At 43.5% G+C, this 21,001-nt stretch overlaps 10 protein-coding genes and 1 long non-coding RNA gene across 11 annotated transcripts; 2 read left to right on the forward strand and 9 right to left on the reverse strand.

The window, feature by feature from the left end:
• Positions 1–11: 11 nt before the first annotated feature.
• LOC145702265 (uncharacterized) lies at positions 12–1,370 on the reverse strand. The gene is made up of 3 exons (XR_014134301.1): positions 761–1,370; positions 462–537; positions 12–421 (listed from the first exon to the last, which is right to left on the reverse strand). It is a non-coding gene; the product is annotated as an uncharacterized LOC145702265 (long non-coding RNA).
• A 128-nt stretch (positions 1,371–1,498) lies between these two features.
• LOC145702257 (glutathione S-transferase kappa 1-like) lies at positions 1,499–2,765 on the reverse strand. Its single transcript, XM_081779477.1, has 3 exons — positions 2,492–2,765; positions 1,736–2,104; positions 1,499–1,694 (listed from the first exon to the last, which is right to left on the reverse strand). Exons 1-3 carry the CDS (start codon positions 2,727–2,729, stop codon positions 1,621–1,623), a joined length of 681 nt encoding a protein of 226 aa, XP_081635603.1. The 5' UTR covers positions 2,730–2,765; the 3' UTR covers positions 1,499–1,620.
• Positions 2,766–2,767: 2 nt separating this feature from the next.
• Positions 2,768–4,109, reverse strand: LOC145702254 (iron-sulfur cluster assembly factor IBA57, mitochondrial-like). The gene is made up of 3 exons (XM_081779473.1): positions 3,946–4,109; positions 3,547–3,876; positions 2,768–3,222 (listed from the first exon to the last, which is right to left on the reverse strand). The coding sequence occupies exons 1-3, from the start codon at positions 4,103–4,105 to the stop codon at positions 2,801–2,803; spliced, it is 912 nt and encodes a 303-aa protein (XP_081635599.1). The 5' UTR covers positions 4,106–4,109; the 3' UTR covers positions 2,768–2,800.
• Positions 4,110–4,128: 19 nt separating this feature from the next.
• Positions 4,129–6,507, reverse strand: LOC145702247 (RUN domain-containing protein 1-like). Its single transcript, XM_081779466.1, has 6 exons — positions 6,337–6,507; positions 5,481–6,288; positions 5,244–5,434; positions 5,050–5,202; positions 4,874–5,004; positions 4,129–4,826 (listed from the first exon to the last, which is right to left on the reverse strand). The coding sequence occupies exons 1-6, from the start codon at positions 6,460–6,462 to the stop codon at positions 4,706–4,708; spliced, it is 1,530 nt and encodes a 509-aa protein (XP_081635592.1). The 5' UTR covers positions 6,463–6,507; the 3' UTR covers positions 4,129–4,705.
• Positions 6,508–6,577: 70 nt separating this feature from the next.
• LOC145702266 (small nuclear ribonucleoprotein G-like) lies at positions 6,578–7,123 on the reverse strand. Its single transcript, XM_081779484.1, has 3 exons — positions 6,987–7,123; positions 6,858–6,938; positions 6,578–6,804 (listed from the first exon to the last, which is right to left on the reverse strand). Exons 1-3 carry the CDS (start codon positions 7,054–7,056, stop codon positions 6,725–6,727), a joined length of 231 nt encoding a protein of 76 aa, XP_081635610.1. The 5' UTR covers positions 7,057–7,123; the 3' UTR covers positions 6,578–6,724.
• A 561-nt stretch (positions 7,124–7,684) lies between these two features.
• LOC145701554 (V-type proton ATPase 16 kDa proteolipid subunit c-like) lies at positions 7,685–8,316 on the reverse strand. The gene is made up of 3 exons (XM_081778768.1): positions 8,240–8,316; positions 8,003–8,192; positions 7,685–7,888 (listed from the first exon to the last, which is right to left on the reverse strand). Exons 1-3 carry the CDS (start codon positions 8,314–8,316, stop codon positions 7,685–7,687), a joined length of 471 nt encoding a protein of 156 aa, XP_081634894.1.
• LOC145702259 (coiled-coil domain-containing protein 186-like) lies at positions 8,041–10,048 on the reverse strand. The gene is made up of 6 exons (XM_081779479.1): positions 9,647–10,048; positions 9,324–9,607; positions 8,943–9,132; positions 8,759–8,880; positions 8,240–8,708; positions 8,041–8,192 (listed from the first exon to the last, which is right to left on the reverse strand). Exons 2-5 carry the CDS (start codon positions 9,513–9,515, stop codon positions 8,667–8,669), a joined length of 546 nt encoding a protein of 181 aa, XP_081635605.1. The 5' UTR covers positions 9,516–9,607; positions 9,647–10,048; the 3' UTR covers positions 8,041–8,192; positions 8,240–8,666.
• LOC145702258 (uncharacterized) lies at positions 9,958–14,650 on the reverse strand. The gene is made up of 5 exons (XM_081779478.1): positions 14,169–14,650; positions 13,996–14,123; positions 10,475–10,511; positions 10,162–10,284; positions 9,958–10,052 (listed from the first exon to the last, which is right to left on the reverse strand). Exons 1-4 carry the CDS (start codon positions 14,514–14,516, stop codon positions 10,207–10,209), a joined length of 591 nt encoding a protein of 196 aa, XP_081635604.1. The 5' UTR covers positions 14,517–14,650; the 3' UTR covers positions 9,958–10,052; positions 10,162–10,206.
• Positions 14,561–15,592, reverse strand: LOC145702255 (uncharacterized). Its single transcript, XM_081779475.1, has 2 exons — positions 15,384–15,592; positions 14,561–15,330 (listed from the first exon to the last, which is right to left on the reverse strand). The coding sequence occupies exons 1-2, from the start codon at positions 15,403–15,405 to the stop codon at positions 14,561–14,563; spliced, it is 792 nt and encodes a 263-aa protein (XP_081635601.1). The 5' UTR covers positions 15,406–15,592.
• A 672-nt stretch (positions 15,593–16,264) lies between these two features.
• LOC145702256 (uncharacterized) lies at positions 16,265–17,246 on the forward strand. The gene is made up of 5 exons (XM_081779476.1): positions 16,265–16,459; positions 16,499–16,646; positions 16,691–16,842; positions 16,888–17,074; positions 17,118–17,246. Exons 1-5 carry the CDS (start codon positions 16,298–16,300, stop codon positions 17,162–17,164), a joined length of 696 nt encoding a protein of 231 aa, XP_081635602.1. The 5' UTR covers positions 16,265–16,297; the 3' UTR covers positions 17,165–17,246.
• A 37-nt stretch (positions 17,247–17,283) lies between these two features.
• LOC145702244 (uncharacterized) lies at positions 17,284–20,685 on the forward strand. Its single transcript, XM_081779459.1, has 4 exons — positions 17,284–17,549; positions 17,592–18,160; positions 18,205–20,169; positions 20,341–20,685. The coding sequence occupies exons 1-4, from the start codon at positions 17,314–17,316 to the stop codon at positions 20,574–20,576; spliced, it is 3,006 nt and encodes a 1,001-aa protein (XP_081635585.1). The 5' UTR covers positions 17,284–17,313; the 3' UTR covers positions 20,577–20,685.
• Positions 20,686–21,001: the final 316 nt, after the last annotated feature.

Below are 21,001 nucleotides of genomic sequence, written 5' to 3' on the forward strand. Positions count from 1 at the left end.
CTTGAATGAGTAAAGCAACGTGTCTTTAGAAAAAATAATTGAGGTTATTTAAAAACTAGTGGGGCGTGATAGGATGATCTCTTGAGAAAAGCGTGTGGCGTCGAGAATCTTGAATTTTAAAATTATGAGGACTGTTCAAATAAAAGAAGAGGAAAAGTGACAAAAATGATGAAAAATGGGATAAAATGAAACAGAGGGAATTTTGAATTCGTTATTTCTCCAACCTTTCAATAAAATGATATGAACAACAATACGGAACTTAAGTTTAGAATAAATTCTTTATGAATATATTTTTCTTTGGCAACAGAATAAATTTACAGTTCGTGAAAAACTTCCGTCGTCAGTTTTTGCTTCTGACTGTGATTGTACAAGGCCAGCGCTGTCAGCACACTGAATCCAATTGCAACGCAGATTATGACAACTAAAACGCATTATCATTTCGGAAGGAAAAATCAGCAAACCAGGAAAAATAAGCTTCATGTCGCCAAGGCAGTAAGTGTTGGGGTCGAAGCCGGACTTGCTTTCGATTTCAAAAGGCTAAAATTTTCTGAGGAGAATGACGCAGCAAAAACAATAAATATCTGTATTCTGAAACGTTTCAAACCGATGAGAATTACAAGATAAGCTTCGACACAAGTTTACGAGTCTTTACGCACCAATCATACTTCTTCCATTTTGAAAAGTAGACAAGAAATTAGCAAAAAGAAGCACATGAAGGGATACGGCACTACGAGTAGTAGCGATGAATAATTTCTCGAACCTGGAAGTGAACGTCGCTGAATTGAATAAAAACAGCTTCGGACATGAGGCCGCACATTTGCCTGTCTTTAGGACACAGTCTACACGGGCTGCGAATACATCGAACATAGAGGAGTAAATATTAATCGCGACAAGTTAGGTCTATCAAAGTTTAATGCTCCTCCTTTGTTCTGGTTTGTTCTTGGTAGGTTAGCAGCCCTAACTAAATTCAAAGCCAGTTCGGCAAACAAAACTTGAACCAAGTGGCGCGCCGAGTTCTTGATCGTTGATCGCGGAGGAAAATGTGTCGGAGCCGATTCTCACTTCGATGTAGCGCAATCCAGCGTGGCTCAGGTTGGTTTTGAAAATTGCCTGTTTCAGAAAAAAAAATTCTAGGAAAAAAAGAACCAAATCTTAGGGCATCTTTTCTTTCGTCAAGTTTGAACAAAAGTTTAATCTCCCCAATATCCGGAAAGGGATGAGAAGGCCAGCCAATGGTCAACTCCGAGCAGTTTCCGGAGACGTTTTCTGCGCTTATTAAAAACTGAGATTGCCCAAGAAAAAGGGCAATCCTCATTTCTGCTCTCATACATGACGTTTCCCCTGCAGATGAGTTAAATTTTATCAAAGGAGGTACTTTTTTCAAAGTCTCGAAATTGGTCAATGGAAAATCGTTTTCGTTTTTCTCTGTGTGTTTTCGGACTATCCCTGTAGATAAGCCTGCTGCAAGTTCAAAACGAAAAAGAAAGAAAAGAGAAGATAGAAGCATTATTTTTTATTTGAATCAGCGGGTGAATCTCCTCCCGAAAAAGAATAACGATAAATAATTCAAAAAGACACAGTGAGGACTAAAAGGAACTTCTAGCGCCAGCAAAACGACGCTCAGAATATTTTGCCTTCTTTCGCTGCGCCGTGGTATGGCAGATTTAACTCATGGCAGAGCAGTTCAATTCGATCTGAAAAGCATTTACCCCCTCTTTGAAAGCAAGAAAGCTACCTTGTCCAAAGAACATCTTATCCTCCTCCCCTTCCTGTCGGACGATAAAGGATGGCGCTCCGAAACAACCAGCATCAAGCGCTTCTTCCGTATTTTCCTTGAGCTTGTTTTTCACCGCTTTCGTACTCGCCAGTCCCAAGAACTCTCTTCCTTGTTCCTCCGAAAGGCCAGCCTTGGCGAATGCATCCATCAAGACGGCCTCATCGGTGATGTCGAGGTCGTGGATCCAGATTTTCTTCCAGACCTCGGTCGAAACTCGCTCGACGATTTCGGGGCTGTTCATGTCCATGGCTGTGATGGCTCGCATGGCTTTGATGGAGCCCTTTTTGAAGAGGGTCGTGAATGGGTCGGAAAGCATGTTCAACTCCACTACAATCACAATTAGCTGCAATACAAAAAATATTCTTCAAATTTTTCTATCATTTTTATTGGACACAATTATCTTGACAGTACAAGAAAAGGCATTTATTTTACAATTTTAAAAAATTCTCAGATCGAAGATTGAGATCCAAGACATTCATTTTAATCCACAGTCTTTTGCATCATTTTTATCATCATAAATTTTTGAGTGATTGAAATTTAAAAAGGAGAGCTGGATTTTATCCGGAAATTTTCCGAAAGAGGGCGCCTCGGAACGCACCATTTTGGTTGAAAAGAGGTCACCTGGGTATACCAGCTGGTAAATAGATTCCTATCTATTTGAATAAAAATTTAGTAGATACAAAATTTGCTTCCCCAGAATGAAAAATTACTTACTTCCTGTGAACTCATTCAATCTCATCAAATCTCTTCCCATGTAGACCATTTTTCCAGGAACGACACCAGGAGGCTTATTACCCGATCCCTGCATGATTCCACCGAGAAAAGTCGGCTTGAGTTCGATTTGAACAGAAGGATCGTTCCAAATTCGACTGTGGCGCATCATAAGTTCGAAGCCGATCCAACTGTAGGGACTGATACAGTCGTAGTGAAGTGCGATTCTTCGGAGAGCCATTTTTTTTCTGAAAAAATATGAGCTTTAATTTTTGAAGATCAGGTTTTATCAGTATTGAAGATTCTTCAAGGCTAGAAATTTTCAGCAAATGAATAATAGTCAAGATGCTTTAAATGGTTTGAAATTCCGAATTCCAGCGAGTCTCCTTCTCTCTCCCACCAACTCGGCTTTGAAACGACGATTTCTTCGTCTCCAACTTTCACCGTTTTGTCAAAATTATCAGTTCTGAACATGGCCAATCCATTCCCATCAGAATCGACTGTTAAAATTTTTCCTGCGCTTCTTTTTGCTTTAATATCTTTTGCTTCGTTTCCAGGAGAGAGTTTTAATGGAACGATTCGTTTTCTAGTGACGCCAGTGTGGAAAGTGCGCGCGGTCAGTTCTTGGCCGAGGTAACATCCTTTGTGGAAGGAGACGCCGCTCATTAAATCGCAGTTGCACTCGAGCGGGAAGCCTTTGTTGAATGGAATCTCTTCTCCGCCCTCTGGAATTCCTGAATTGAATGAATCAAGAAGAGCAAAAAATAGCTTGGAAACGCCCAGCTAATATTTGCGCAGCGTACCACTTCCACTAAAAGTTCATGAATTTTGGAACTACCATGGTTTCAACTTGAATAATCTGGTTAATTGAATAAATACAGTCGTTGTTAAATCATTAACTCAAAAAAGAAAAAGGCTCATTCTGAGCCTAACTGATCAAATATTTAAATTATTTCCTTGTTCACCCCCAAAACAACCCTTTCTTATTGAATATTTATTCGGTAGATAAGCTATTTTGACGTATTAAAAGTCAAAATATCATGTCAAAAGTCGCTTACCGAGTCTATATCTGTGCGAGTGGTATTCTTCCAATGACATCGTCGGTAAATTCGGATTGGAAAGCACCCTTGCTCCCATTTTTTCCAGCCTCGGGTCGACAAATCCAAAATCAAGGTCTTCGCTTCCGGGGAGAATATGACAAATAGATTCGCTTTCGACAAAATCGATTTTCACTTTTCGTCTGATTTTGTACATCGACAAGTGCTTCTTTAGCTTCGTGGAAAGAGTCTTGTCGCAGTCGATTAAAATTTCATCGTCGTTCAAGTGATATAAAATCGCGTCGAAATAGACTCTTCCTTTTGCGTTTAAGAACATGGAATACATTGAACCTAATTTGGCATGTTAATTTGTCAATTTTTCAAAATTAATGCGTCTCTCAAGATTAACTGCTGACTCACCGGCATGCTGCAAGTTTGAAATATCATTTGTGATGACTCCTTGAAGCAAGGCCTTGGCATCCTTGCCCCTAACAGAAATTAACGACCGCCAGTCTGACAAATCAACAGCTCTTGCGGAGGAATATCTCTTTGGAAGCCGCGAAAATGCCGATTTCAACATCTCAAAGGGAGAAAAGATTTACTTTGTGCTCTGTTTATTTATTTGTTATATCAGCAAAATCATAAAATATCAATAATCATTATCAATTATAAATCAACACAGTTTTAGTTGAATTCTAAAACTGAAAAGAACTGAAGAGTGAGGAAGTTTCATTTTAGATAAAAAAAACATGAATTGGTGCATGAAAAGGAGAGTAATTTTATTCATTTTTCCTGAAGCTCTTCAGATGTTCAGTAGCATCGTCGATGGCGACTTGGGGGTTGTTGACATAGAAGCGCACTTTTTCGGTTCCGAGCTCTTGGTTGATGAAAATTCCAAGTCCGACGCCGGCGATGAATCGGACATTTGTCAGAAGACCCAAGACCATTTTTTGCAAAAGAAAATCTGAATGGATTCGCGTGAAGGAAGAATGATCGTTTGAAGAGGATAAGTAGGAACGTTTTTGGCGAAGAAGTGAAGAAAAAGTCAGACAAGATGCAGTGTACAGTGATAAAAATAGGTAGGTAAACATTCGGAATTGCTAGTTGCCCGATGAAGAATTCGGATGAAGTTGAGAGAATGAAATGTTGTTGAAGACAGGAGGTAAAGTAGCTTCAATTGTCAGTAAGCGTCTTTGATATCGTTCAAATTTTTGATCGCCAGATTGGCCGGCAAATCGAAGCCGTTTTGGAGCTTTTCTAGGGGTAGAAGAACAGAGAGGAATTGATCGTATCCATGTTGCCTGAGATTTATGATAAGAAAATCTTCTTTCGAAAGGAAGAAAGTTACCTAAGAAAAGCGTCCGGTTGATACTCTTCATTTAGTGCTTTGAAAACGCAGTAGAGCCAAGCAGTTAGACAACGCTCATTGAGCCCGTGGCAGATTACTGCGCGAAACATCGAAGAGTTGTACGCTTTAAACTAAAATAGCGGAGTAGAGGAAGGGAGTAAGAGCTGCTGGGCTACCTTTTCATGGGAAGTTTTGACGTTATGAATGGTCTCAAGAAGCGATCTTTCGTGTTCGTTTCGGCCTAGAAGCGGATCTTTCATTCCAAATGCATGTCGCAATGCTGAATTAGGCGCTTTTGTCATGATATTTCCTCCCCGAACTTCGAAAAACTACGTATTTGATAAAATAATGATGACATGGAAATTTATACTTTTAGTAAAATTTGCCAGGAGTCGTCTTCAGCGTGCGAGTTGGAGTCTTTGTCTCTGAAGCAGCCGTAAACTGGATAAGTAATTGTTGAAAGCGCGGAGGACAAATACGAGGAGCCAAAGTCGAAATGGTGAGCAAATATTGCCGCGATCGAGTTTGAGAGCTGCTTGCGAACAACTGATACCAGTCGATCTAGGTTTAGATTAGCGATAATCAAGAAACGCAGCAAGAATCTTACCCATTGTCGCAATATGCTCACACTCAGATCCCCTTGATCGTTTACCCTTCGCAATATTGTGTCGTTGATAAGCGAGCTTGACCAAATTGACAGTATGAATTAAATCTTCAATTTCTTTCGGCTTTATTTCTTTTGGATCAAGCGGTTTGGGCGCACTCGTCATGACGGTATCCTGATCTTCCTCAGGCGTATCTGGAGGGTCGTGGTACTTGGACGCGATTTTCGCCTTTCCGCAAGTGAGGTTTTTGACGAGGAGGTAGGGTAGCAATGTACCGATTTTTATCAACGCATGGACGCCCTTTGTAATGATGCCCGAGTTGGCCTTCTGCCTCGCTGGATCCGGCAAGTCGAGATCTTTCTCTTCTTTGTTTTGCTGCATGAATTCGATGAATCGTTCCAGATCCTTGACCTTCGTCTGCAACTGGTCGACGAGTTGTTCTTTTTCGATCTGCGGCATCAGAAGATTTTTCATCGCCTCATCGGCTGCTTGTTTTGCTTGCTCGGTGGTGGCGATTTCGCCCTTCAAACCGAGCTTTTCGCTTAAAATTCGAAGAGACTCCTGCTGTCCTTGGATGATATCTTTGGTTATATGATTGTTGAGTCCTTTTCCAGCGGCTAATCGTTCTACTTCATCGAGTTGGTCCTTCAGCGCTATTGATAGCTTCGTTAACGAGTCCTCTCCACTGTCGTTAGTGGAGTTGAGCGGAAGAGAAGAGGTCGAGGAAGAGACAAAATCAGACAAATCTTTTAAAATACAGTCGCGATCTGCTTCAGGGTTGTTGAGAGCTTGGCTCAGACGAAACTCGACCTTAAAATTATCTATACTCCTTGCTCTTCCAACTAAGACTCTATTTACTTGAGCAAGACGGGAAGTCAAAGTTATCATCGATTTTTGCAAGTCATTTCGCTCCGACTCAAGCATCTCAAGCCTAGTTTTTTCATTTTCTGAGTCTGAGCAACCCACTGGTGGTTCTCTCTCCATTCTGAATTCCAAGCCTGCATCAAAATTGTAACTGTACTTGCAAATTAAAGGGACAAACAAACAAGAAGTCAACAAAGAATCTTCACCCAGCAAAATCTTCGGGGATTTCTCTAGCTTTTACTATTTTTTCTCTCTTGGAGGACTTGTTTATTGAAATGAACTGGTTTTTGATCTCAAGCATCGCGAGTGGCTTACCCGGTCACTTGAGTACAGTGCAAAAATAAAATGTCAACAAGAGGCGGTTTTTATTATTCGGATGCGGTTAGATTCGCTCCATGGCTTCGATCATGAGGACGGAGTTGCCCCGGATGACACACATGCCCATGGTGTGGGAGGAGTTATCTGAAATTGTATTTGTCAGAATTGGACAGATAATCGATAAACAAAGCGCGAACCTTTTCTGTACTCGATGGCGTCGTCGATAACCAGATTCATGAAGGGATCGAAGCCGCGAAGAACGCCCTCCACTTTTCGACCTAAAATTGAAATTCGCCACGTAACAAAAAAGAGAGGCTGTCTCGTACCTCCATTGACCTTGATGGACATCTTTCGGTCCATGAATTTCTTGAGCTCTGGAGGATGTGCCTTGCTCATCTTGGTGATGAAATCAAAATTCTAAGCGATCTGAAAAAAAAGAAAAACGATCGTTTTAGCTTTTACTCGAATTTAAATTGCACGATGAAGGGTTATGAAAAGTGAAAAAAGAGTCTCACAATAATTATAATTAGTATACTGTAATACTGTCATAATAAATCGATAAATGGTTTTCTTGATAAAAGTAAAGACTTGCCCTATTCGACTTTGACTGCCAACAAAACTAGAGTTGACGGCTTTAACTTTAATTTGATTTTTTTTCGTTTTTGAAAGTACAGTTATTCAGTAGTGACATGTGTGTGTTTTACTAGGGGCTATTAAAAGACTGTTATTGAACGTAATTCAGAATAAAATAGAATTTTGCAGTAACAAGAAGAGGAATATATATATTTTACAAGCAAGAGATGAAAACTAGAGTTGAATGGAGAGGACGATGTGCTCAGATGGCAGATGGAAAGTTTCTAGGAGGTATGAGCCAGAACAAATGAACCACCTTTGGAGATCGTCGCATGGTGATTTGGTTCGATGAATTTTGCGTTTTACATCCCGAGTTTTGGGAGTGATGAAGTCTAAATTTGGCTCAAATTTCGAAGTCAAGGAAGAGTAGCGACTACCTTGGTAGATAAGTTTATGCGTACATCATGACGAGAGCAGTGATAAGACCGTACAGACCCAAGACTTCAGCAAAGATAAGCATCAAGACCATACCGACAAAGAGTTTTGGCTGCTGGGCTGTCCCTCTGACACCGGCGTCACCGACGATACCAATGGCGAAACCGGCCGCCATGGCGGAAAGGCCGACCGAAAGACCAGCTCCCATATTCGTCAAGTCCTCACATAATATTTATATATCTTTATCTCTATCAATCTCTATTGACTTCTCTTTCTCAGGAGCAGCTCTTTTATTTTGCATCTAGAGAAGTAGCGAGCTCTAGAGATTTCTTACCTTGGCCATGGTGGTTCCATCTTTGTTGATTGTGTTGGCGATGAGGACGGCAACGACGACACCGTAGATGGCGAGGATACCAGCCATGACGACGGGAACGACCGATTTCATGATCAATTCTGGTTTCATGATGGCCATGGCGGCAATACCAACACCCGACTTCGCGGTACCGTAGGCGGCGCCCATGGAACTGAAGAAAATGCTTGATAAGGGAACAAAAGAAGGTTGAGTTGTTACCTGAAGACCATAGCGCTGGTGGCTCCCATAACGGAGAAGAAGGGGGAGTAGATCGGTCTTTCGGGGGAAACACTCATTCTAAAGGAAGATTGCGTGAACATAGGTAGTTGAATGAAGATGCGTCTCGAATTTACAGAATAAAATAAATAAGTTGAATACCGGTCTTTGAAAGGAATAACACCAGAAGGACTGAACTAGCGATTCGGAATTGGTGAATTACTGATAGTAGAAATAGTAAAGAAGAAAGTAATACTTTGAGGTTGTCAAAAGTTGCTTGAGGTCGATGAAAATCGTGCTGAAAAAAGAGAAACTAAAGCATAGAAACTTAAAAGGGCGAGGCAAGAGCAGGTCGGTCAAATTTCTCTAGGTACGAAACAGTAGTTGTGCTTTGGGCGTTTTGGCTGGAGAAGAACTTCGAAGAAGGGAGTCAGCGATGCATCCTATTAGGCTTGCAGCGGCAGGAGCTGTGCTAAAACACGCGGGCGAATAAGTCACACCCAAATCGATAGAATAACCTACCTGGCGATCGATTTCCTCGCCCAACATCTTTATATTGTCCTGCTGCATCATATTCTTTAATAAAGTGTCTTCCAGAACTAATTGAAGTTTACGGTTAACTTCCAGGACCACGTCCAAGTTATCTGAAACAAAATGTCAACTTTTGAAGCTCCAAAACATCTTCTCCAAGCTCTATTCTACTGACCTGGTGCAACGACATGTGCTCCAGCGAGAAGTCTATTGACCCTCTGCGCAAGTTCTTGCTCCGCCCCAGGAGGCTTCATCCTTCCATGCTGTTCCCTGAGCATGAAGCTTTGCAACAGTTTTGTCTTCTTTTTCAGCTCTTCCGTCAGCTGACTCACGTGGTCATTCAGGAAGTCGATCTTTTCGTTTCTCTTATATTTGGATTAGAATAAATTAAGTAAAACATGACTAATTTCTGATAGAATGCTGAGAGGAAAAGGGATCCAGAGGCGCCAGATAAATCGATTAATTTCAGCCGTGGAGGTGGCATCAATAAATAGTGCACCTTTGGGCTTTTCGCAATACGACATCATTGTAAACTTGAGCAAAAGTTAATCCATTCCTTGACATTGACTTTTTGATTTTCAACAAGTCGATGTATCAGCTCTTTTTTGTCGATATTCGAGAGTCCGTAATCGTCGAAGCCATTAGTGGCAGTGTCGAGCCTCGGGCGGGGACTTTGCGTTCTGCTCTGCGTCCGGCTCATTGCTGGGCTTTGTGGCTCGACCACAGGACGCCCCTGCTGCTCGCCCATTGAATCCAGACTTAGACGACTTGAGCTTCTGGTGAGTTCCCCGTCGGAGGATTCGTTTTTCTTCAGCGCTTGTCGGAGTTCTTTTTTGATGGCTAAAAATGGGTAAACATCGAGCTTAAGCAGGAGCTTACCTTGGTTCTGCTTTTCTAGTGCTTTGACTCTGCTGTTAGCATCTTCAGCAGCTTTTTTCGCCGCTGCAAGCTCATCAACAGATCCGACTTTCTCGGTCTCGTACTGAGCCCGTAACTCTTTCAGCGAAGTCGTGACTTTTTCATGAATCCCCTTGAGCTCTTCGTATTCAGCGTTTGACTTTTCCAGCGTCTCTAGCCGCTTTGATTTCTCTTCAAGCTCCTGTCGAAAGGTACCGTTGTTTTCTGTCAATGAGCGGACTGAAGCAAGGAGTTCGGCCTCGCGGGTTTTGAGCGTTTCAGCTTGTTGCTGGCGATCTGCGGCGCATTCTTTTGCCCCGTTTACTTCTTCCAGCAAATTGTCGCGCTCGGCCGTGACTTCTTTTAACAACTGCTGCTCTTGCGCATACTGCAAATAAAAACGTGAATAAACAACAATCTGGTCGATCAATAAACAAGTCGGAGACAAGACAAAAGAGTCGTTCTCTTCCTTGATTTCAACCTATTTTCAAAATTACCTTAGCTCCAAGCTCGGTCAAATCCTCTTTTGCCCGTTGAGCGTTCTAGCCATAGCATTTCGTTCCGCACACAGTTGCGTTTTCCTCTTCGAGACAGGTAACCTGGGAGAGAAAAGCTGACGCCTTTTTGTCGTTCAAAAATAATCAAAATTGAGATTCCGAACGAGCCGATTCTCAAAGTTTATTTAAGAATCCTGACAGACAAAATGACTCATGCAAATGATGATTCTATCTTTTTCTTTTTCATGCTTTTTTCAATAAAAAATGAATACGAACGGTGGTAATGAACGACGTGCATTTTACAACCAATTACCTTCGCCGCAGCGTCGTCATAATCTGACTGTACTTTGGCTAGCGTTAGGGTTCGCACCCAAATAATTTTAAAATTTTAAAATGCTTAACAAATAACCATTTTTAGTGTCCCCCCCTTATTCATTCCACTGATTTCAAATCTGAAATCAGAATTTAAAATCTCCACTAGAACCCGAGTTCTAGAGTCGAGAAAATGGCGAAAAATCGCCGGTGTGCGCGCCGCGCCGCGATGGATGGGTGGCGCTCGTGTGCTGAAGTGCCGCCGCTCGCCGAGATCTTGGCTCAAGTAACTTTTTTCGAAAAATTTTTTTTTCGACCCTGATTTTGAAATTTTCGCAGATAAATCAAATCACCGTGAATGGGTCATTCTTAAAAAATTAACTTAATCGAAACGCAGGAACCCTTCTTTATCACTCCTGAAAGTCTTATCACTGGGGTTGCGCCAGTGGAAAAATGGACTTTTTGCACTTGATCTGGAGGGATGAAATTTTGTGGACATATTTCTGAGGTCCTAATCAAGAAAAATCAAAAAAATTTCGAAAAATTAAGGGTATAGGGGTCGAAAAATCGATTTTTTCATTTTTGCAAAATTAAGCCTGAGAAAACCAAGAATATCATTTTAAAAAATCAAAAATGATTTTTTCGAGTCGAAAAAGTCGAAGCAAGATGATAAATCCGCAAATAAAGAAATTAAAACTCTAAAAACTAAATAAAAACCATAATAAAAGAAAAAACTTGAATAATTTGTATTTAAACCTCGAATGGGTGTGGGTGGGGTTGGGGACATAACTGAGATTGATCACCTCAGAGTCCAACGCCGATCTCAAGCCCCTTAAATTAAAAAATCAAGGAACGGGGCTGAGACGGCCCGAAGGGCCGTCAAGCCCCTTAAATTAAAAATCAAGGAACGGGGCTGAGACGGCCCGAAGGGCCGTCAAGCCCTTAAATTAAAAATCAAGGAACGGGGCTGAGACGGCCCGAAGGGCCGTCAAGCCCCTTAAATTAAAAAATCAAGGAACGGGGCTGAGACGGCCCGAAGGGCCGTCAAGCCCCTTAAATTAAAAATCAAGGAACGGGGCTGAGACGGCCCGAAGGGCCGTCAAGCCCTTAAATTAAAAATCAAGGAACGGGGCTGAGACGGCCCGAAGGGCCGTCAAGCCCTTAAATTAAAAATCAAGGAACGGGGCTGAGACGGCCCGAAGGGCCGTCAAGCCCTTAAATTAAAAATCAAGGAACGGGGCTGAGACGGCCCGAAGGGCCGTCAAGCCCCTTAAATTAAAAATCAAGGAACGGGGCTGAGACGGCCCGAAGGGCCGTCAAGCCCTTAAATTAAAAATCAAGGAACGGGGCTGAGACGGCCCGAAGGGCCGTCAAGCCCCTTAAATTAAAAATCAAGGAACGGGGCTGAGACGGCCCGAAGGGCCGTCAAGCCCCTTAAATTAAAAATCAAGGAACGGGGCTGAGACGGCCCGAAGGGCCGTCAAGCCCCTTAAATTAAAAAATCAAGGAACGGGGCTGAGACGGCCCGAAGGGCCGTCAAGCCCCTTAAATTAAAAAATCAAGGAACGGGGCTGAGACGGCCCGAAGGGCCGTCAAGCCCCTTAAATTAAAAAATCAAGGAACGGGGCTGAGACGGCCCGAAGGGCCGTCAAGCCCCTTAAATTAAAAAATCAAGGAACGGGGCTGAGACGGCCCGAAGGGCCGTCAAGCCCCTTAAATTAAAAAATCAAGGAACGGGGCTGAGACGGCCCGAAGGGCCGTCAAGCCCCTTAAATTAAAAAATCAAGGAACGGGGCTGAGACGGCCCGAAGGGCCGTCAAGCCCCTTAAATTAAAAAATCAAGGAACGGGGCTGAGACGGCCCGAAGGGCCGTCAAGCCCTTAAATTAAAAATCAAGGAACGGGGCTGAGACGGCCCGAAGGGCCGTCAAGCCCTTAAATTAAAATCAAGGAACGGGGCTGAGACGGCCCGAAGGGCCGTCAAGCCCCTTAAATTAAAAATCAAGGAACGGGGCTGAGACGGCCCGAAGGGCCGTCAAGCCCTTAAATTAAAAATCAAGGAACGGGGCTGAGACGGCCCGAAGGGCCGTCAAGCCCTTAAATTAAAAATCAAGGAACGGGGCTGAGACGGCCCGAAGGGCCGTCAAGCCCTTAAATTAAAATCAAGGAACGGGGCTGAGACGGCCCGAAGGGCCGTCAAGCCCCTTAAATTAAAAATCAAGGAACGGGGCTGAGACGGCCCGAAGGGCCGTCAAGCCCTTAAATTAAAAATCAAGGAACGGGGCTGAGACGGCCCGAAGGGCCGTCAAGCCCCTTAAATTAAAAAATCAAGGAACGGGGCTGAGACGGCCCGAAGGGCCGTCAAGCCCTTAAATTAAAATCAAGGAACGGGGCTGAGACGGCCCGAAGGGCCGTCAAGCCCCTTAAATTAAAAATCAAGGAACGGGGCTGAGACGGCCCGAAGGGCCGTCAAGCCCTTAAATTAAAAATCAAGGAACGGGGCTGAGACGGCCCGAAGGGCCGTCAAGCCCCTTAAATTAAAAATCAAGGAACGGGGCTGAGACGGCCCGAAGGGCCGTCAAGCCCTTAAATTAAAAATCAAGGAACGGGGCTGAGACGGCCCGAAGGGCCGTCAAGCCCCTTAAATTAAAAATCAAGGAACGGGGCTGAGACGGCCCGAAGGGCCGTCAAGCCCTTAAATTAAAAATCAAGGAACGGGGCTGAGACGGCCCGAAGGGCCGTCAAGCCCCTTAAATTAAAAATCAAGGAACGGGGCTGAGACGGCCCGAAGGGCCGTCAAGCCCTTAAATTAAAAATCAAGGAACGGGGCTGAGACGGCCCGAAGGGCCGTCAAGCCCCTTAAATTAAAAATCAAGGAACGGGGCTGAGACGGCCCGAAGGGCCGTCAAGCCCCTTAAATTAAAAAATCAAGGAACGGGGCTGAGACGGCCCGAAGGGCCGTCAAGCCCCTTAAATTAAAAAATCAAGGAACGGGGCTATATATAACAGCCGTATATTGAAAATTTTGAATATTGGTCTTCAAGCTGATGGTCTTCCACCAAGGAGGTCCTCCGGGGTCCTCCGGCCGAACTTGACCAAAGTTGACCATGGGTGGCCATATACCGGCCGAGCACGGCCATATATTGAATATTCATAATATTGGTCTTCCAGCAGATGAAGTCCTCCAAGGGGGTCCTCCAAGACAATATCAAAGACTTGCAGGCTTCATATTTTCAAGAGCCACGGCGCCTAGGAGTACCAACCGATTTTAACCAAACTTTCATAGATTGTTCGTTACGGCATTTACTACAATATATCGAGTACTCGTTAGTGCCGCTTCACTAGAAATGTGCCTAAAGACGAATTTAATATTTTTTCTTAGCAAAAAGGGTTGAAAAACCCTTTTTATATATTTTAAAGAATTTTAACTTCTTCAAAATGGCAATATTACTATTGTAAATTTTCATATAAACGAGTTTAAAGCAACTTGAAAATCAAGAAATTTATTTGCGTGCGAACCCTAGCTAGCGTTTCCGTGATTTCGGAGAGCTTCTCGGTTTTTTGTTTATTGTCTTCAAGGAGCTCTTCGTATTTGAACTTGAGTGATTTTAACTCGCCATCGAGCGAGTTTGAGCGAACTTCTTCCGAATTCTAGGACATTTAATTGCGTCTCTGCTCGTATTTTTTATTTCAGACCTGATAGGTAGCGATGATTTGTTGGGTGTTGTTTCGAATTTGTTCAGTTTCCTCTTTGGACTCTTTGATGTCCCGCATCAGCTTCGAATTCTTTGCCTTTTCCTCTTCCAAAGATTGCGTCTCTTTCTTCAGCTTTTCCTGCGTCCACTTGAGTACATTCGAGTTGGCAACGAACTGCTCCTTCATCGCGTTACAGTCCTTTGTCGCCTGCGCCGCCGTTTTCCGACACTTTTCAGCTTCGATTTTCATCTTATCTTCATTAGCCTTTGCTTTTGCCGCCTCTTTCGTGGCGTTTTCGGCGGCCCTCGAAGAGTCCAGCACTCGTTTTTCGACCATTGCATATTTCATCACGGAATCGTTGCGTTCTTTTTCCAGGTTTTGGATTTTACGCACTAGTTCGTTTGATTTGACAGTAGCGGCTTGCGCTCGCTCAGCGTCGTCTTTTTCAACGCTTGAAACCAGGAAAGGGGATCCTTGCTGCCGCCAGAGACTTTGACGAACTGCTCGGCGATGGGTTTCAGTTCGTTTAAATTTTCAACTTGCGTTTTGAGGCGGAAGATGTTCGCGTGCGCGTTCGCCAGTTCCGATTTGAGCTGAGATAGCTCGGCCATGATTCCTGCGTGCTGAAGGTCTTCGTTGTCCATGGAAAGAGGATCGGCGAGAGGCGGCTTTGATTCGGTGGATTTGACGGGTTCGGCAAGGGATGGTTCTGGAGAGCTGGATTTGGATTGATCGGAAATAGCGGCGTTCTTTTCCGGCTCTTTTTTCGCTTGCGAATCTGGTCTTAGAGGAGTGGGAGACAGTGGATGATCGACAACATCTTCTGCTTCATCGTGATTTACAGTGACTTTTTCAGAATCGGCAACGATTGGGTCGGAAAGCTTCTCTTCTGGTATCCTCTTAATTTCTTCGGATTCAGTTTGAGGCGGGGGAATCGATTCAGTGTCAGGGATTAGCTTCGTTTCGTCATCTCTTGCCTTCTCTACCACTGCTACTTCAGAAGAGTCATGGGCTGGATCATTTCCTGGCTCCTTTGCTTCAGAATATGGAACATCAGCGCTTTCAGGGGCTTCATTGTCGCTTTCGGAAACAAGGGCGTCGACTTCGTCGATGATTGCGGCTAGTTCGTGCGAGCTGACGATTTCCTCTCCTGACGGGAGATCTAGAGAACAAATATGAAAATTCGTAAGCTCAAAATTTTGACGAAAAATTTACCCGAATTTTGATCGCCTTCCATAAAACTCTCTTCTTCAAGTTGTGTAGTTAGTATTCTCCTGTTTTTTGTTTTATTTCTTCAACTGGTCTACTAATTCTCCATCTATCGATTCGCGGCCTTTCGCCATCCCAAATCTAAATTCTCGACTGTAGCCGTCTGTCCTTCGATACGCCTTTTGGCCTCGATAGTTATTATCTCACACAGAGTGCACAGGAGCTTCGAATCAGTAGATCATTGTTATTGACAACTTAATTTTCGAAAAAATCGATTTTGAAACTTTCTTTTTTTGAGGAAAAAAGCGAGAAACTCCCATTTTTTTCGTAATTCTGAGTGCGAAAAATCACACTTTTCGCGACCCATGGTTTAATTAAACACTCAAACAATCACTTTTTTCTTTTTGTAAATAAAACTCAAAACAAATAAAATTCGGGAATTCGGGAAATAAATATTGACTTTGAAATTTTCAGATTTTTCTCTCAAAAAGCGGGAATTATGAAAAATAGTCAGAAGATCGTAAAAATGAAATGAAGCGATGGAAATTGTGATTTTTGAGTGAATTCTTTTCGCTAAAGGCGTTTTGTGCGAGCGAAGACGTCTTTGAAAAAATAGAGCGCGCTGATTGGCCACGCGCGGTGGGTAAGAGTTACTCACCCGTTTTACGCAGCGAGGATTTCTAGTAGAGTGCCGATTTTGCAAATTTCGACGAAGACCTTTTTTATGTATAAAATTTTTTATAGTAAAAATGAAACTGGATGTCTTAGCTTTGGATACACTTCCAGAAAAGGCATAACGACTTATTCATTTCTGTATTAATGATTACTGAAACTGACTGACTATTATCACAAATTACAACAAGTTTACGTTTGCCAAGCTTCTTGAAATATCATCATTTGTTAAAGATTACCATTTTAGAATGTCGGTCAAGAAGGCTCAGAACTACGTCCACGTGACCATTGCCACTCTCAACGCGAAGGGATCCTTTTTTGCCGACGACGAAGGAAACGGATTCCACATTAATGGAGTCAAAGTCTCGATGGGATCCGCCGTCTTCTGCGGAAAAGTTCTTGGAACACAGGTTCGCTCTTTTTTCTTTGCAGTTTTTGACGCTTTTCAGGAAGTCGAGAGTGGCAACGCAAATGCTCTCGGAATCTGCTTGGACGATGGAACCGGAGTGCATCTTTTCAACGATGTCATTCGAGCTGTCCCGGTCAAGAAGGGAGACTACATCAAGATTTTCGGCGCTATCAAGCCTTCCAAAGATGGTGACCTTTCATCAATCTATCTCTGCCATAAAACCATTCTTTAGACAAGAACAAGGCTTCAGTAATCGTCCACGTGATCCGAAAGATCGAGAAGAATCCCGGCTCCGTGCTGAGCTGCTTCATGCTCGAGGCGATTTACACCGTCGCTCAGGTAATGGGCAATGGCACCAACAAGGAAAACGTTCCAATCGACAAGGTAGCATTCTAATACGAATTCAAGGGTCAGTCTTTTTTAATTGAGGCGCCAAACGCAGTTGCTTCGACGAACGATTTCGTGCGCGAAGGAATGGACTCCCAGCAGAGCAAAGTCCTCGGCATCGTGATCAAGAACGAGACAGAGCAGGGCGCCCAGTGTCCAAAGGACTTTTCAATGCTTGGAATCAAGGAGGAGAAACTCCGCGAAATTCTCGACCAGCTTGCTGATGATGGTCAGTTTTCCTTCCCCTACGATCTTTTATTATTTGTTTTCAGGACATATCTACAGCACCATCGACGAAGACCACTACAAGTCGACTTAGACCAAATTGAATCATTCCTCACTGCCCCTTACTGACAGATTCCCCTTTTTGATAGAAACAACATGTATTTTTCAAAATGGAAGTTTTCCAATGATTTTCAATTAAAAAATCTTCAGAAAGCATTTCGATTTTCGGTGAGCTGAGAAAAAATGCATCTTTGCTGCGTTTGCGCAGAGAAGGTGCGGAAGATCGAGTCAGAGCGAGATTCCAGCGCCACTTTTGAGCAGTCAGAAGAAATTCCGCCCGTGAAGACGGCATTTGTGAAGATCAAGAAGTCGGGCGATGAGAGAGACTGCAACTTTCATTACGAGCAGATCTTGGTCCCAGAGCACTACAAGTACTACTGTAGTGACTGTGCTGTTGTCAAACTTCTGCGGGATCCGAGGTAAGGCAAGATTGATGATTCCCTCTTTACGAAAAATTCTAGCATAAAAGAAAGCGATCACGACTTTGTCAGCGAGCGCGTTCGAGACGAAGAGCCCTGCGAGAATTACAGACTTTGGCTGCAATTTACAGCGACAATCGCCGAAATGCTCCGACGCAAGCAGCATTACATGGCCCAGTACTCGCTTATCATTTCGTCGCGCGAAACCTACGTCAACAATTTGGAGCAGTTCGTCAAAAATCACATCCCGTTGCCGTTCAACTTGCAGGACTACAAAAACGACCGCGCGGGGCTTCAAAAATACACGGATGCGACATTTCGTTTTCACCAATACCCGAGGAGAGCGAAGGAGGATCGGGAAATGATAGAAATGCTCAGAGGAAGGCCGATAATCGACGAGGACGAGGAGTTTATCCAGATTTCTCAAATGCTTGTCGCGAAAAAAGGGATGGAAACAATCCCTCTTTCCCCAGGGGCGTTTGCGTACTTCTTTTTCAAAAGCGAGATGGAACTCATCATGGAACTGGCGCTCCAAAAGTGCACGGATAAGATACGAGATTGGGACAAAGCTGTGGACAGGTGGATCGGCAAAAGAAACCGCTACTTTTCTGGTAAGAAATCTCTCGAATCTGGTTAGGTAACGGATCATCTTTAGTTCTTTCGAAAGAGCCAGAAACTGCTTCAAAACACTACCTCAAAACAAAACACGAGCTGTTTGACGAAGCCCGACTAATGCACCGCGACAAAAGCTGCGAGAAAATCCATGTCCCCTTTCACTTCGACAGCGGCTACATGAAACGAACCCATGTCAAGCCTTGGCGAAAAGTTTCTCTGGCAGATCTCAAATCCAGTTTCAAAGAACAAGTCGCGCGTGTGTGGACTAAAAATACCGTCGATTTGGACCGAATGGATGCAAAATTCAAGATCAAAACCACGATCTTGTCTGCCGAAGAGTTGGAGAAAAAGAGCTTTCATGTGAAATCCGGCACTTTGAAAAATCGAGAGTGGCTTTTACCCGTCGTTTCTTTTCCCGTTCGCGAAGGGGGAACCACCGCTGGCTTTGTTCGGGAATCTATTTCGAACATGCTCGATTACACAATCACCCAAAGTGGCCATCCGATGAAGAAGCTCGAGTTGACGAAAGATTGGCAGCTGGGAATCGCGATGGTCGGATTCAACACTCGCAATGTGCAGATGAAAATGGCAACGACTTACTACCGAGTTGCGGTGAAGCTGTTCAAATCGGAAGATGCTTCTGCCGGCGTCCTGAGCAGAGCATCCTCGGAGAAGAAAATTCTCATGTGGTGTCTGGACCTGGACAAGCAAAATATCTTCTGGGTCAAGAAAGTTCCTACAGTGTACAAGCTTCCAGCGCATTGTGGCCCAACAGTGATTCCTTTCCAAGCCCATCATGTCTGGTACACTTCTGTTCCGAGATCCGACTTGAGTTCTGAGCTGAAATACAGCTGCAGAGTCGAGGAATACCTCCAAAAAAGCCTGGAAAGCTGGCACGCCTCTTCAACCAAGAATCAAATCAATACCTTCATCGAGAAACACATGAACTTCCGCGGCAACTACGAAATAAAAGTCCTCCATTCTCGGAGATCAAAGTGCCCCATCGAACGAGCAATGTTCAACTTTGGCGATATAATTGTCCGAGATCCGCATGGCGAGAAACAAGTAACAATGGCGACTTGGTGGAGCGAAATTCAGCAAAAACATGCTGTCGTGAGAAATCCTGGAGCCCATCACGAAAGCGCCACGAATAATTCCAAAAGAAAGCGCCTCCTTTGCGCGTTTTCCAACAGCGTCATGCTTCACAGAGACTCGGCTATCTGCCACAGGCCCGTTGTTAACACGCTGAAGCAGTACGACTTGTGCGAGGAGTACAAAGAAGCGAAAGAAAAGGAATACCGGGGAGAGAGATTGACGAGAGAAGCGCAAATGATCTGGCGAGCGGTGAACAAATATCCAAGCTATCGGAGAGTGATGCGCATTCTGCTAAAGTATTTGAACGAAAATGAGAAAACAAGGGACTACCAAGCCATGTTCATGGAAGTAATGAGTTTGAAGCAAGTAGAAGCTGCGAGCGGTTCAAAACAGAACAGCGATTATCCGGAGCGATTTCCAAAAGTCACAAAATCGGAATTGATGGAATTTTTATCCATAAATCGCGCGCTCTCCAACGACTTTCCCATGCCCTGCGATCTTCTTGGAAACACAGTAACTGCCATACGAGCGTTCGATCTGAAGAGAGAAAAGGATGAAGACAAGAAAAACTTTTATCCGACGATCTTGATGAACATGCTAAACGGACTTAAAATTCTCGACAACTCGATATTCTACAATCACGGAAGAAACGGGGAGAGAACAGTTGGCAGAAGAAACATCAGACTCACCTACCGAAAAGCTTACAACGCGAATGCTGGTTTCAATTACCGAAACAGAAGAAAGGGAAACATCAATTCTCAACACATTGATCGAAAATCTGACCCTTCAAACACGGAAAACCAGACGATTACTGAGGTGGACACGATGACGCAGGAAGAAAGAGAGAAACAAGCGCGGAAACAAAAGTTCATCAAGGACGATTTTAAGCAAATCCAAATGGGTAACAAGTGTACGTATCTCTGAACTACTATCTGACATTATTTTTAGACTTATTTCGGAAAGGTTTGATTGATTTTTTGTCATTTTCGGTGACATTATCTGCCAAATTGGTGTCTCTCTAAGGCCTTAGAGGCGGTGTTTTTTCTAAAATTAATTCAATTAACTAATTGTCTCATTCTAGGGCTCGTCCAGGTCAACGGCATTATGTATGACATGAAGCAATCAGAAGAATATCTTCGAGAACGCCGAGCGGCTCTAGCTTCAGACGAGAAAAAGAAGGACCACGTCGTCATCTCAAAGGAAGATCTCGAAGCTGAGGAAGCCGAAGAATCGTCCCAGCAACAACTTGCATCCATGGAATTTTCCACTATTCTTCTCAAACAGGCGCAAGAGGATAGCAAAGACTCAAAAGTATAAAATTCATCAGTTTATTTTCTTCACTTATTATTCGACTTTTGCTGCCAAAAACAAAGTTCACTTCTCATTTTTTCTCACACTTATTCAAACTGGAATAAAAAAGATAAATTCATCACGAAAAAGACTCTCAAACATTGGTCAAATAAGACATTTTTTGAGTTAGAAGAGTTTTTGTTAAATAATTTATTTACAAACACACTCGATTTACAGGTCAAATTTTGACCGACCCAATCTTTCCAGAAAAATATTAATCGCCTTTCTGAAATTTCTTCCAGCAGGAGTAGCTTCTGTTGAAAGGCGAGCCACTTGTTTCTAAGAAGAGCATGGAGAATCGAATAGAACGAATGGAACTTACTCTTTGCCGCTCCAGAACTTGCTCTTCAGTCGATCTTGCGGCAAAGTTTTTGTGAACGATATCCAGCAAA

The sequence above is a fragment of the Oikopleura dioica genome, chromosome PAR, assembly GCF_907165135.1.
Source record: "Oikopleura dioica chromosome PAR, OKI2018_I68_1.0, whole genome shotgun sequence".
Taxonomy (NCBI): Eukaryota; Metazoa; Chordata; class Appendicularia; order Copelata; family Oikopleuridae; genus Oikopleura; species Oikopleura dioica.

Coding starts and splice junctions, on each gene's coding strand:
- LOC145702254 (XM_081779473.1), bottom strand. CDS start 4,105: ATGTTGAAATCGGCATTTTCGCGGCTTCCAAAGAGATATTCCTCCGCA. Junction 3,877..3,945: donor TTCAAACTTGCAGCATGCCG/GTGAGTCAGCAG, acceptor ATGCCAAATTAG/GTTCAATGTATTCCATGTTC. Junction 3,223..3,546: donor CTCGCACAGATATAGACTCG/GTAAGCGACTTT, acceptor CATTCAATTCAG/GAATTCCAGAGGGCGGAGAA.
- LOC145702256 (XM_081779476.1), top strand. CDS start 16,298: ATGTCGGTCAAGAAGGCTCAGAACTACGTCCACGTGACCATTGCCACT. Junction 16,647..16,690: donor TATCAAGCCTTCCAAAGATG/GTGACCTTTCAT, acceptor ACCATTCTTTAG/ACAAGAACAAGGCTTCAGTA. Junction 17,075..17,117: donor CGACCAGCTTGCTGATGATG/GTCAGTTTTCCT, acceptor ATTTGTTTTCAG/GACATATCTACAGCACCATC.
- LOC145702266 (XM_081779484.1), bottom strand. CDS start 7,056: ATGAGCAAGGCACATCCTCCAGAGCTCAAGAAATTCATGGACCGAAAG. Junction 6,939..6,986: donor GTCCATCAAGGTCAATGGAG/GTACGAGACAGC, acceptor TTTCAATTTTAG/GTCGAAAAGTGGAGGGCGTT. Junction 6,805..6,857: donor CGCCATCGAGTACAGAAAAG/GTTCGCGCTTTG, acceptor ATACAATTTCAG/ATAACTCCTCCCACACCATG.
- LOC145702259 (XM_081779479.1), bottom strand. CDS start 9,515: ATGGGCGAGCAGCAGGGGCGTCCTGTGGTCGAGCCACAAAGCCCAGCA. Junction 9,133..9,323: donor ATCAAAAAGTCAATGTCAAG/GAATGGATTAAC, acceptor TCCAAATATAAG/AGAAACGAAAAGATCGACTT. Junction 8,709..8,758: donor GCGAGGAAATCGATCGCCAG/GTAGGTTATTCT, acceptor CGCGTGTTTTAG/CACAGCTCCTGCCGCTGCAA.
- LOC145702258 (XM_081779478.1), bottom strand. CDS start 14,516: ATGAAATATGCAATGGTCGAAAAACGAGTGCTGGACTCTTCGAGGGCC. Junction 14,124..14,168: donor AAATCATCGCTACCTATCAG/GTCTGAAATAAA, acceptor TAAATGTCCTAG/AATTCGGAAGAAGTTCGCTC. Junction 10,285..10,474: donor ATGACGACGCTGCGGCGAAG/GTAATTGGTTGT, acceptor AACGACAAAAAG/GCGTCAGCTTTTCTCTCCCA.
- LOC145702257 (XM_081779477.1), bottom strand. CDS start 2,729: ATGGCTCTCCGAAGAATCGCACTTCACTACGACTGTATCAGTCCCTAC. Junction 2,105..2,491: donor ATTGAATGAGTTCACAGGAA/GTAAGTAATTTT, acceptor TTGTGATTGTAG/TGGAGTTGAACATGCTTTCC. Junction 1,695..1,735: donor TAAGATGTTCTTTGGACAAG/GTAGCTTTCTTG, acceptor AATGCTTTTCAG/ATCGAATTGAACTGCTCTGC.
- LOC145702255 (XM_081779475.1), bottom strand. CDS start 15,405: ATGGAAGGCGATCAAAATTCGG. Junction 15,331..15,383: donor GGAAGGCGATCAAAATTCGG/GTAAATTTTTCG, acceptor TTTGTTCTCTAG/ATCTCCCGTCAGGAGAGGAA.
- LOC145702244 (XM_081779459.1), top strand. CDS start 17,314: ATGCATCTTTGCTGCGTTTGCGCAGAGAAGGTGCGGAAGATCGAGTCA. Junction 17,550..17,591: donor AAACTTCTGCGGGATCCGAG/GTAAGGCAAGAT, acceptor GAAAAATTCTAG/CATAAAAGAAAGCGATCACG. Junction 20,170..20,340: donor AATCCAAATGGGTAACAAGT/GTACGTATCTCT, acceptor GTCTCATTCTAG/GGCTCGTCCAGGTCAACGGC.
- LOC145701554 (XM_081778768.1), bottom strand. CDS start 8,316: ATGAGTGTTTCCCCCGAAAGACCGATCTACTCCCCCTTCTTCTCCGTT. Junction 8,193..8,239: donor ACCAGCGCTATGGTCTTCAG/GTAACAACTCAA, acceptor CATTTTCTTCAG/TTCCATGGGCGCCGCCTACG. Junction 7,889..8,002: donor ATGGAACCACCATGGCCAAG/GTAAGAAATCTC, acceptor ATATTATGTGAG/GACTTGACGAATATGGGAGC.
- LOC145702247 (XM_081779466.1), bottom strand. CDS start 6,462: ATGGAGAGAGAACCACCAGTGGGTTGCTCAGACTCAGAAAATGAAAAA. Junction 5,203..5,243: donor CCTGGCAAATTTTACTAAAA/GTATAAATTTCC, acceptor TCAAATACGTAG/TTTTTCGAAGTTCGGGGAGG. Junction 4,827..4,873: donor CAACCGGACGCTTTTCTTAG/GTAACTTTCTTC, acceptor CATAAATCTCAG/GCAACATGGATACGATCAAT.